Below are 13429 nucleotides of genomic sequence, written 5' to 3' on the forward strand. Positions count from 1 at the left end.
CACTCTCTCTCTATACTTAATATTTAAATAATTTCCACCAACCCACTTTATCTACTTTATACACATTTCTTAATCTCCGTGCCAAAAAGAAATATGACATTTCTTTTGGGACGGAGGGATTATTAAACACTCGTAAATAAATTAATTTAACTTTATAAATTGAATGTATCCACCTCTATTCTTATTGGCCGTCGCGAGATCTACATTGTTTGGTGCGACATTAAGACCAACTAAGAGAGGATCTACGTCACCCACTTCGACCCATCCCCATTCCCCCCCCCCCCCCCCCCCACACACACACACACACACACACACACAAGTCATAGACGGTTGGCTCAGGGATCTCTACAATTAAAGCAAAACCCTCAACATAGTCGTGACAAGGCACATGGCCAGATTCAGTTCATTTTACCTGAAATCGAACCGAAACCGAGCATCGATTTAGTTGGTTTTGGGTTGGTCTCGGTAGAGTTTTCGGTCGAAATTGATTCTTGATTTCCATTCTAAGATTTTCGATTTCGGCGGATCGATTCGGTGAACTTTGGTAGAGAAGAAAGTATTGGTTGTCGCCATTATTACTGTAAAATTTATAAAATTTACTATAATATTGTGAATTATATTTTTCTTTAATTTATCTCAAAAGATTGAAGTTATCAGAAAAAATTACATACTACCTCACTTTTAGATTACCAATCTTAATACTATTATTGAACTAACACAAGTGAAATTAAATACTCTAATTGGGTTAAATATACTCCAATTAATAATAATAAAATTAAATTAAAACATACACAATTAAAAAAAAAATGAAAAGATGAAAGAAATTAAAACATACCAGATTCGATGCAGTATATGAGCTCAAATGAGTTTGAGCCCTAGAAGTGATGCTTTAATTTGCAAATAACCCAATTAAAATTAAAAGAGATAAATCTACTATAAATGAAAAAAATTTGAGACATTATTAAAAAGCTTTAACAACAAGACGCAAAACTCTAATTTAATCCTTTTAATTCCAACAACACATGTAACTACTTTCTACGTGCAATTGACTCGATTAAAAATGAGCAAAGTGGCACCTCCCCACGAAGGGTTGCCTTCATTTTAAAAGTGGGATAGAGGATCCCATGTGTACACATACACAATACCAACAACAGACTCACGAGATTACAGAATGGAAGACGTTGGCCATGAATGATTGCCATCATCCTCTCCGGATCACTGAAACAGTGACGTTGACAAACTTGGTCTCTTCCTTGGACATGCGATCGCTAAGAATCTTCTGGTACTTCTCGAACAGCCGCTCAATAATCGAGTCGCCGAAGTGTTCCACCAGCATCGGCTCCGCCACCGATCTCATGCACTTGGCTACGTTGTACCCATGCTCGCCGCCGCCGCCGCAGTCCGCCCATCTGATCTCCGAGGCCTCGAGGCGGCTGATGGTGAAGGAGCCTTCCTCCTCCACAGCCCTCTGCACTTCCGCCGGCGACGGCGTGTATTGAGGGATGTTGAATAGGTGGAGCTTCTCTTCCTCTATCACTCCCTCCGACACCATTTCCTTGAGCGACAGAGCTAAGAGCTCCCAGATGTAGCAGCCCTCCTTGCTCGCTGCGTTCTCGCTCTTCCGCCCTAATATAGTCAGCACCATTCCTCCGCCTCCCACAACTTCCTCCGACCGGCATCTCAAAAATCTCCAAAAATCGAGTCGAAATTGGCCGTAGTACGCATCGATCACCGTCACCGGGCTTCTGCTTCCGATGTAGATATCCTCTTTGTTCCATATCTCCAGCCCCGAAGGGACCTGCTCACATAGTAAATTATGACATAAAATCCTCTAGTCGCGTTAGATTTGATAGATGTAATAGATAAGATAAGGTTGATGTTTTCGATGGTGATTTAATAATCTATCCAATTTAGGAGTGATAAATAACAGCGGCAGGGCTTAGAGAATATAGGCATTGTGCAAATTTTTAAATTTGAGCCCTCTAGCTGAGAAAAATATTATTCCCTACGTCAGTATCCTACTTTCTTTTTTGAGTTGTCTCACAACAAGTGTCCTCTTACTAAAATAAGAAAATGAACTCCACCATTTTTCACCTTTTTTATCTTTTAATCATCTCAACTTTAATTTCATTCTTTTCACAAAATAAAAGTACCCCGCCACTTTTTTATTTTATTTACTTTTTAATTATATCCACCTAAATTTTGGTGCTAAAACAAACTAGTTAACTTGTTATGGGACGGAAGGAGTATAAATAAAAAATATTTGATTGAATAATACATTTTTTTGTCAAAATACTTAATAAATATATACTATCATTCACTTAAAAAGTATTATTCGGTTTGCAAATTTTGAAACAAAATCATTTACGACTATTAACAATAATTAGTGAAAACAAAAAATTCGCACATTAAATAAAATGTTGTTAGGAGGAGTCAATTGGAGGTGGAGGGTATTGATGATGAGCAGAATCATTATTTTATAATTAAAACCAAACATATGATTAGTGTACCTTGGAGAGCCACATGAGGCTGTAAGAAGAGTGAAGGAAATGCAGGCTGTTGGCGGCAAAGAGCCTGCCGTAAAAGGAGCCAGGAACTCCGTAGACGAAGCAAGGGGCGGATTTCGACCCAATTTCGTGGTTGAGTTGGGCGCGGAACTGGGGCAGCAATGACTGGAAAATGGAGTTGAAATCGTTTCCTGGGAGGTCGTTCAAGAATATCTGAAATTCCGGCAACTGACGCCCGTGGATCTGGCTTAATTGATCAACGATTTTGACCAGCTCCGCCGCCACGAATAAAGTGTTTGGCCCGGAGGAACAGCCCAGCTCCGCTATGCAGAAGCGATATGCAGTTGGGTCCAAGCTGCGGTAAACTTGTGTTATGGCTGCTTCTGTGATCGGCTTCGTCATCGAAATCACCTTTCTCTGCCGCATAATTATATTGAAATAAAAAACATGATACGATTCATAAAATATAGGTATAATTAAGTTGGATATTTTGGTTTCCAAATAATGAATTTTACTATACGCTGGCTGTGTGGTCCTGAATGTTTCATGCTCCAACCACATAGAGCAATCCAAAAAAATATGGAATTGGAAGCTGAACTAGAGATATATATTCATGTATGTATATATGTACCTGAACTAGAGAGTTGCTGGCATAACTGGTTTCTCCGAGACCTCCGTTCATGTGAAGCACTTGAACTTCCATTCTCTCTCTCTCTCTCTCTATTCGTTTGTGTATGTTTATTGTTTGTGTGTGAGGAAAGACGAGGGGCTAAACAGCCTATTTATAGAAGTTGGTGATCCGGTAGTTCTAGTCGAGCTAGCCAAGATCCCCACCCAATGTGTTTTGAATGATCCTAGTTGATCATATTTATAAACTGAAATACTACTATATACATATTCTACTTTGACTTTGATGATCAATATTAATTAAATACTAGTAACACATATAGTACCCTGCCCACTTCAATTAATATCTCACATCATATTCAAATTCTTAAACCTGAAAAATGATTGGACCAAATTTTCTCAGGACTTATAATGCATAATTTGTCTCGAGTGGAATTTTAAAATAACCACTTTAAAATAGTAGTAGTAAATTTTAAGAATTATTCACTAAGATTAAAAAAATTTAAAAATTAGTTTTATGTACTTACCATTTTACCCTTCACATAAAAAACTAAATAAAGATTATTCACTGATTTCTTAGTTGTGCATTCGAGTTTTTGAGCTACAATTCACAACCAATAATATTTCTAGTTTTGAATTCGAGTTTTAAAACTTGAATTCACAACTAGAAATAATGTTGATTGTGAATTTAAATTTTTTTACAATAAAAAAGCAAACTATATCATATTTTAGGAAGTAGCTAATCGGCTAGAGGTTTACATAATTTGAATAAATTTCGTAAAATGTTATCATTTTTATTAGAATTAATTGTCACAACATTTAATAACATGAAATCTTAAATTAAAAGATTTGATAATATGTATTGCGCCATAGATGAGTAAATACAGGTGTAAGGGGAAGAAGAAATACATAAATTATAAATTTTTCATTGATTTTGCTTGCTAACAGGACTATTCAACTAATTGAAGTGATAGCTCTAAGATGAGTAGATCAGTACACTATGAGTGAACTAGCTCGACTTTGTCCAAGTAAAAAGGTCTTGTTATAAAATTGATAGCAGCTAGCTAATTTACTTATGTTGTGCGAAATGTGATGGTTAAGCTACTCGCGTTGTTAAAAAATATTTATGTTCAATATGTAATTCAAAAACCTAAAGTAAAAAAATGCACACGGTGTTTAATGAGGTTCAGAGAAACTAGGTGCGGAGCCATGCCCCCAACAATAAGGGGGGCAAAACTTTTTGCCCTTACATTTTTTAATTTTTAGTGGGGCAAGATTCAAATATTTTTGTAATTTTATATATACTACTCCTTCCGTCTACCAAAAATTTGCCACAATTTCCTTTTTGGTCCGCCCACAAAAAAATTATCACTTTCACTTATAGTAGTAGGGTCCAGACATCTCCACTCACATTTAAAATGAGACCACCCTTATTCCACTAACAATTATTAAAATTCGTGTCATCTAAAATGTGACAAATATTCGATGGACGGATGGAGTATAGTGTATTTTAGAGTAACTAAAACACATTAAGGTGGGGGTAATAGCCCTACCTTTCTTCCATGTGGATTCGCCACTCAAAGCAACCCTTTCACGAAGTTGATACACAAGTGAATTCACTTGACCTTAGGATTCCATATTCTATAGTTGTTGATCGGTTTGGTAACCTTAATTGATCATGACCAGATCTAGTACATTAATTTGTTTTTAGACTGCTAAACACTTTGTAGTTTACTTGCGTCTACTTTTAACAAGAAACTTATATATGTTGGGTAAGAGGTGGTTGTTTGAAAGTGGTTCCAACTATGAGTAATTTGTTATATAATTAAGAACAAAATTCGAGGATCAGATTACTTGATTATATGTTTAGGACGAACACCTAGAATTTGAGGGAAACATCTACAAGATTTCAAGTGATAACTAGTATCAGAGCTTGAAATGCCTTAGTCGTTGAGTTTCCTTTCTAGTTACTTGTGCTGCTATAGATTTCGAAAGAAAGAGAGCTTGATTGCTTGAGAGTTTAAGTTTGTAGCACTTTCAATAGGTAACTAATGTGAGCCATTGGGTATTTAATTTATAGGTGAAAGGTTGAATAGTGTCACTGGAGAGAACATCATTCAAAATCCGAACCTATTTGGCTTGAAATTCTTCTCGTTTGACACATGGTACATCATAAATTGATGCTCTAAAAAGGATGTACTTTGTTATGCATATGCTAGCTTTTTTACAAATATATTGCGAGTCTCCTCTCAAACTAGGCTGAGTCTTAGGTTGACTACATAAAAGTTCAACATATATCAAGTTGACTCTGCTTTTCTTTAGTAGACCTTGGGTAGCTATAATCAATTGATCTTCTTCAACTGATGCGAAAATATTGGCTTCGTCCTTAGCTTTAGTCTTCAAACTTCATTTTTTTTCTTCAGGTAACCTTAAACTAAAAACATCTAAGTTGGTCTGTAGATCAATAGATTTTTCCTCCATACACTATTAGTAGACTTGATATGTTGATTCACCATGCATTCAGTAAACATAAAAAGAACGCTCCCTAACAGGTAAGTTGCAAACTAGAAGGTACATCGACATGCCACATCATTAGGAGGTTTTGATATCTAACCAAAACATGACTTTTTCAAACAAGTTTTTTCTTTTTTTTATGATGCCAAAACCATTATATATATTACATAATCAAAGGCTGAAAAAGAAAAAATTATTTGTACTATAGGAAAATATGGTAGAGAGAGACTTTTTGCAGAAAATGCAACTTCCTCCTAAGCTGGATATCTTTAATAGAAAACAAGTTAGCTCAGTCAATATACATGCTTAGTGCAATCATCGGATAAGTAGTAAATTAAGCTATAAAGACAGAGCCTGGACAAAAAGTAATTTCCTCATTCTCGAGGTACATCAATTACGAGGTCCGTCGAGATTTTCGCAAATAGAAACATCAAACACCTATACAAATCTATTACAATTAAGATCATCATTTTTTTTTTTTTTTGCATTCTTTTCCTTCCTCTCTTCACAGGCATCACTTTTTTGTCTTCTGCTTATTCCTCTTTTCCCAGGCATCAGTAAGATGAGCTTCTCGTTGTTCTTCAGTAAGTTGATTATATTTGTGGAATTACCGCCCGATGAGTTTCCTTTCTAATTATTTGTGTTGCTATATATTTCAAAAGAAAGAGAGCTAGAATGATTGAGATTTAGGTAATTTGCAGCATTTTTGATACGTAACCAATGTGAGTTTATAGGTATTTATAGGCGAGAGGTTGAGTTTTCAACGGATAGTTTTACCCGCCAATTTTTTTCTCTCCTTATATCACTTATTTACTTATCTCACTTCTCACAAGTCACAATCTATAGTATTTTTTGATATCCACCAATTTTTTCTCGCTTTCTTTTTTTATTCTTTTTGAAAATCATCAAATTCTCTTCATGAAAAATATTTAATATGGATGTTAAATTAAAGATCATGACAAGATCTTTAATTTGATGTAAAAATTACATAAAATAAAATTAACTCGAAAAAGTTATTGTAGTTTGAAATCATAAAATTAATTTTTTTCTCTTTCCTTTCTTCTCTCTCCTTTTCCTTCTTCTTCTTCTTCTTCTTCTTCTTCTTCTTCTTCTTCTTCTTTTGCGGTTGTTTTATTATTCTTTTTTAAAAATAATTTTATTCTATATTTTTATTATATTAGCTCATTTCAAAGTTCTTTAATTTAAAAATATTATTTTTGAAGTAGAGGTTAAAATATTTTTAATATAAATTTATAGATGAATAATTAATTATATCATCTTAAATATTAAATTTGTAGTTATGTTTGTGTTATTTTTTTTATATTTACTTAAATTAACATATCTACTATTATTATTTTTAATTGAATTTTACGTTAGATTTACGTATATATTAAGCATCAAAATTACCATTGAAAAATCATTAATAGGAGAATCATTATTGATCCTATTTAGAAATAAAATAAAAAAGTAAATTGAACAGTTTAATTTTGTAGTAGCACGTCTATTTGAATTTAAATGGTAATTATACCATGTTCAACCCCATTTTTTCACTAATCGATTGATAAAAAAATTATTTGTCTATAAAAAATACAAATTAAAATTTAAATGCATATAAATATGAATGTTGTCATATATATTCAAATTATTTTTTTATTAAAATCGAAACCCAACTAAAATAACGGAACATTATTATTCAATATTACTCCCACCGTTGCATACTAATAGGTCACATTTCCTTATTTGGACGTCCCATTTTAATAGGTCATTTCCTAAATTGGATGCTTATTACATAGCAATCACATAACCCATTATTTAAATCATATGTCAATGTGATCCACTCATAATTATCTCTCTTACTTTTATGAAAAACATATCTTAAAAAAAAAAAAAAAACAAGTACTCTCTTTCTTATTTTATTAGTATAAATTATTTATTTCTTAAAATCTGTGTCCGGCCCTTATGGCTTATTAATGTGGGAAGAAGGGAGTATAAAATTAAACTTAATCAATTGAGCAATTATTATTTATGAAAATAAATCCTATCTCTTTTTGCAAAATCAGAATTTTGAGAACTTTATTTGTAAAATTTTTATTTAGACAAAATGATCGAGTAAAAATAATTTAAATATGAATTCAAAAAATATATTAAACTATATAAAAATAGATGATTTTGTAGATCTTTATTTATTTGATAAATTTATGTATTGTACTCATTATCAATTAAAATTAATTAATTGATATTTGAAATATTGAAAATATAAAGTTAAAAATTCATATGTTTTCGTATTCATATTTTTTTAATTAATTGATGTGAAATATTTCACTTTTAAAAATATGATTTATATTTTGAATATATTAAATAGATATACTTTTTTATTTAAAATATCATTTAATTTTGATGTTGACCACGGGCGCGTGTACTAGTCTCTATATATGTATGAGCATGGGGCTTCATAAAGATGCGAGCATGAAGAATTATATTTCTTAATATTCCATTTATTCTTATTTTTACATTTTCACCGCCTTTAATATTAATTATAACATCTTTTCACCATTTTTAATACTATTTTCAATACCATTTTCAATATTTTTTCATCACTTTCAATAAATTCAACAACTTTGTCTTAAAACTCATGTTCCTCCCTCATAGGAAATTATTTGAAGAACAGAGGGAGTAATATTTTTTTATTTTCAAATATAATATTCTTTTTAATAAAAGAATCATATGAAATAAAATGATAGACATGCAACGCATGTATTCTCTGCTAATATATATAAAAATTAATGCCTTTTTTTATAATCTTACTTATATCTATAGTATGTTATTTTTGTTATGATAATCATAAATCATAAACAAATTAATGATGCTCATGCATATTGATTTTAAGTAATTATCTTAGGGGAAATTGGGAACACATTTTATTTTCATTTTGCTTGTGATTAATTGATAGCTGATAGACTATATTCCCTCAAAAAAAAAAAAAAAAAAAAGCTGATAGAATATATGGCATAGTTTATCCAGTATATTTTTAATAAAAAACAAGCAGAAACATACGCACATGCTTGTCTTGTTAGTTGTTAGTGTCTATTTAGTCAAAATAATTTATTGTCCTAATTACTAGGATCAAAAGTGAAGTTATTGGGAATAAACATAAAAAGGTAAGATTGAAAAAGAGAGTTTTCCTCGCTCGCGTAATCTCGGACATCATCCGACTAGCATCATCATCCTTCCTCTACTTTTGATTTCACACTTCTGACTTCATATAAGTTACACTCCAGTACAATTCATTCCTAAAAATAATGATAAAATATTATCCATTTGATGTTAGCTAGGGTGAAGCTTCGATTTCGATTATTATATATTGGCCCCCAATTTTTGGGGGGCCCATAATATTGGCCCAGTAGTGTTAATACATAGTAAAAAAAAATTTACTTAACCTATTTGTGAAGAACCGATGCTGCCGGCCATTGGAGAGTGAGAAAAAGGAGGGGTTACTATGTGATGTGCGTTTTTTTGCTGTAGTGCTGTGTGACAAGATATTTTAGAGAGAGAGGGGGAAAGGCTAAGGTAGGCGGCTGAGATTATTTTGAAAAGAAATTGATTTTTATGCATAATTGCGAAACAAGGCTTATATTAAGAGAATTGAGATGGAAATGGGAAAATAATTTTGAACCATTGATAATTTTTGAAGATATTTTTGGCGTTTTATTTAATCATAAGATGTTATCTTCATTGGACGAGAATAAATTGCATAAATGTTGTATTTAAGCTTCAAGATGCTCTGAAACATAATGATAAATTTGACATTGATGCTGAAGATTTATATTCTGAATTGCAAGTGCTATAAATGTGTTTACCATCTGAAATGAAGTCGCTTGGTGAAATTCTTGAGTTTGTTAAAGTTTCTGATTGCTTTCCTAATGTTTCTATTGCATATAGAATATTGTTGACTATACCAGTTACTGTAGCTTCAGCAGAAAGAAGTTTTTCAAAATTAAAATTGATAAAATCATATTTGCGTTCTACACTGTCCCAAAAAAGGTTGAATGGATTAGCGATTTTATGCATTGAACGTGAGGTATTAGAAAAACTTGATCTTGAAGAAATTATTGATAATTTTGATTATCAAAATGCTAGAAGATCTAAATTATTTCTATAGTTATTTGATCATTATTTTTTAATTTATTGCACTTTATAGTTAATGTTACAGTTGCACGACTATCTCAAATTTGTTACAACTTCTCGAAGCTCTATTTATTAGGAGGCCCCTTTTTTTCTTCCTCGCCTAGGGCCCCGAAATGTTAGCGCCGGCCCTGATTTTAGATGTAAAGGTTGTATGTTCTTAGGCAATACTAGTTGATCTTATATGCTAACAATTCAATTATCCACGATTTTCCACCAATTGATGAGTTAGGGATTTAGTCACATAATGTGTTGGTTCCGATACGAGTATGCATTGTTGTAACGAGGGAGGGGGGGGGGGGGAAATACACCAATTAATTTACAAATTTTTTGCCCTTTTTCAATTTGAATGTTCTAAGTGGATTGATCATGAGTCAGTTTGAAAGATACAGATTAGCGCATTAAGGTGAGTTGACTATAGTTTTGTAAAGCTCCCGCCCAACAGATAATCAATTGTCTATTTTGTTGATTGCTCGTTAGCATATTAGTTAGGATATAAAGTGAAACCCCTCCCTCCCCCCTTCCCTGCTCCCCGCCGCACCCTCCACCCCCAGTCACCGATCCGCCTCGCCCCACCCCCAGCCGTCATCGCCGTCGAGCCACCGCCGCCGGCCAGCCACCCTTGCAGGTCCTCTTTCTCTCTCACTTTCACATCTTATTTTCTCTCTTTATCGTCTCAGTTCGACGACGACGCTACCGCCACCGTCACCGCTCATCCGCCGACCACTACCGTACTCTCTCGTTCTCGCTATTTTATTTGTTTATTAATTATTTTGTTAGATTAAAATTAATGTTAATTAGATTAATTTTAATTAATTTATAATATGTGAAGTTTGATTAATTTGTTAGATTAATTTTAAATTTGTTTTTACTATTATTTTGTTAAAATTTAATTAATGTTAATTAGATTAATTTTAATTAATTTATAGTTTGATTAATTATGAAGCATGATTAATTTTAATTAATTAGATTAATTTGTTAATTTATAAAGTATGCATAAGTATGAATTTGTTAGATTAATTTATTTATGTTAGATAATTTTGTTAAATTAAGTATGATTAAGTGAATTTTAAGTATGGGTGGAATCACCTAGATGGGTTTCAAACCTGCGAATTAACTCACGTTGACCGGCACACCTCCGTTGCCGACGTTCTCGGTGGCTTCGACCAGGTAGAGCCTCCGGTGCAGCAGGTTCCGACCTCCTCCGTGAGCAGCAGCAGGCGTTCCGTGAGCAGCAGCCGCCGTGACCAGCAAAGGAGTTGCAGCAGCCGGCGTTCCGTGAGCAGATCTCCGTTGAGCAGCAGCAGCAGTCGGCGTCGTCTCCACCTACGGCCCGTTGCAGCAGAGCAGAAGAGAGGAGAGATCTGCACCGGTCGTTGACCGCGCCGGAGGAGCAGCGACAGCCGCTGAGACGCGCTGCCGCCTGCCCCAGATCTCGGAGCTCGCTGCGCGACTGTCTCTCGCCGATCTCAGCTGCGCGACTGCACCGCGGCTCCCAGCTCTCAATCTCACGGCCACCGCACCCAGCAACGGGGAAGCCGTCACCTGCCCACCGCAAAGGAGGACTTCCGGCTTACCCTTCCGGCGGATGGCCACCAGTTCGCCGATCATCGGTCGAGACAAGGGGGGTCTTAACCTTCCCCCGGTTTCTTCCAACTTTGCTGTTCGAACTAAACATGATCTCTCCCATGGTATGCGTCTGCCTCCCAGGGAGTCGGGTACTGATTCGGACGCGGTTGCCGTCGGAATGCGATCTACTGGTAATTCTTCAAATCTGACAGATAACCAACCCACCCAGATTCTCACTTATTCCGACATCGTTAGCATCTCCCCTAAGAATAGAGTTTCTTATGCGGAGGCTACTGGCAAGAAGTCGGTGAAAATACAGGATTTGGCTGCTCACATTTTTCATGATCTGCGGCCTACTAAGGAGGGCGATCAGTTCTCCCTCAAAATACCGAAGGATCTATATCTTGAGGAGATTAAGGCCTTTGAATTTGCTTTGACAGGACGTTTGTTTCTTCAGAAAGGAGACAAACCGAGATCAACTATGGAACTAAAGTGGGAACTTCAGAGATTATGGAGTTTAGCCTCTGATTGGCAACTAATTCCTTTGGGAAAAGGTTTTTTCACTCTCCGATTTACTACGGCTGAAGATAAGGCTACAACAAAGGGAAAGGCAGTTTGGGAGCTCTCAAAAGGGCTCCTCCGACTCCGTGAATGGACTCGAAATTTTGATCCTTTCAAAGAGAATTCCCCTTTGGCGGACGTTTGGGTTCGCATACACTATCTGCCGATAGAATACTGGAACCCACAGGTTATTTCTGGAATTGGCAGATATTTGGGTCACCCCTTAAAGATCGATGGAGCGTCGGCACGACGTGACTTCGGACAATTCGCTAGAATCCTTGTGGAAATCGATATGTCGCAAAATCTACCTTCTACTCTTTTAATTGATGGTGAGGATACATCATTCCATGTTGAATTTGTCTTTGAAAATTTGCCTCTTTACTGTCGTCGTTGCAAAATAACTGGGCATTCTCAAGAAACATGTCGAAAAAAAAGACGTGTGGAGCCGGTAGCTATTCAGGAAAATCTGACGGCTGCTCCTAACAATCAGTCTGGTGTGGTGACTCATAAACAATGGCACATTGTGGAGCAGGGCAAGAAGGCGGTTGTCCCAATCGTGCAAACAACGGGGGAACAGCAGAACACTTCTAGTTTAGGCCATTTGGCGACGGGGGTGCAGCAGCATTATTTCCAGAATGAAGGCCATGAGATGGCTGGCAGTAACCCAGTTCTGGATTCCAAGAGGGTTGACGATCATGGCTCTGAGGAGAGAGCGTTATACGAGCCGGAGGCAGCGGTGTTGGTTTCGGTTGATCAGGAGCTTCATAAGACGACTGGTAGTGAGGACGAGGTGGACGAGGAAATTGAGATGGAGACGCCGGCTGGGGATCCGACTGAGATTGTTACGGCTGCTGCTGATTTGGATGAAGCTCGCAATTCTGAGCAAGCTGGAGAGTTGGTTGGTCACCAGAGCAAAGACTCGCACACTACTGCTCCAGAAGATATTGATAGTCGTATCAGTCGGTTAGAGGCGCAGGTTAGCCAAGGAATGCAAATGCTTGTTGAGCAAGCACCGCCTAAGCGACGGGGACGTCCTCCAAAAGGTATGGAACGTCCGCGCGTTCCACAGAATCAGGAAGATAGCATAAAAAGCCGCCTAAAAAATGCGGAGGAAATGGGTCAGAAGCCGAGGGACTTCGTCATTGATCATAGCGGAAGTGCTAGTTTGCGTGTTATGAATAATATCGCCACAGGCCGTTGGTCGGACGAAATGGAGGTGGACGATTTTTTGAATGGTTTTTAAATCGCTTATTGCTTTGTTTCCTGTTTGACGAGCTCATTTCCGAGTCTCATGCCTCTAGTCTGCATTACTGTGCTTTCAAAGGCTTTTTTCTTTTTCTTTTTATATAAAACCTCAATTTAATAAATAAGTGAATTTTAAGTATACTAGTATGTGTTTATGATGAAATGATATGTTATTATATATTGTGAGATAGATTTAATCAATTTCTTAAGGATTTTCTTCCTTT

General features: G+C 35.7%; 2 protein-coding genes across 2 annotated transcripts; one reads left to right on the plus strand and one right to left on the minus strand.

Moving 5' to 3' along the window:
- Positions 1-931: 931 nt before the first annotated feature.
- LOC131021643 (salicylate carboxymethyltransferase-like) lies at positions 932-3344 on the minus strand. The gene is made up of 3 exons (XM_057950898.1): positions 3139-3344; positions 2511-2924; positions 932-1798 (listed from the first exon to the last, which is right to left on the minus strand). Exons 1-3 carry the CDS (start codon positions 3208-3210, stop codon positions 1202-1204), a joined length of 1083 nt encoding a protein of 360 aa, XP_057806881.1. The 5' UTR covers positions 3211-3344; the 3' UTR covers positions 932-1201.
- Positions 3345-11523: 8179 nt separating this feature from the next.
- Positions 11524-13203, plus strand: LOC131023427 (uncharacterized). The gene has a single exon (XM_057952967.1). The coding sequence runs from the start codon at positions 11524-11526 to the stop codon at positions 13201-13203; it is 1680 nt and encodes a 559-aa protein (XP_057808950.1).
- Positions 13204-13429: the final 226 nt, after the last annotated feature.

Source organism: Salvia miltiorrhiza, chromosome 4, assembly GCF_028751815.1.
Source record: "Salvia miltiorrhiza cultivar Shanhuang (shh) chromosome 4, IMPLAD_Smil_shh, whole genome shotgun sequence".
In the NCBI taxonomy this organism is placed as follows: Eukaryota; Viridiplantae; Streptophyta; class Magnoliopsida; order Lamiales; family Lamiaceae; genus Salvia; species Salvia miltiorrhiza.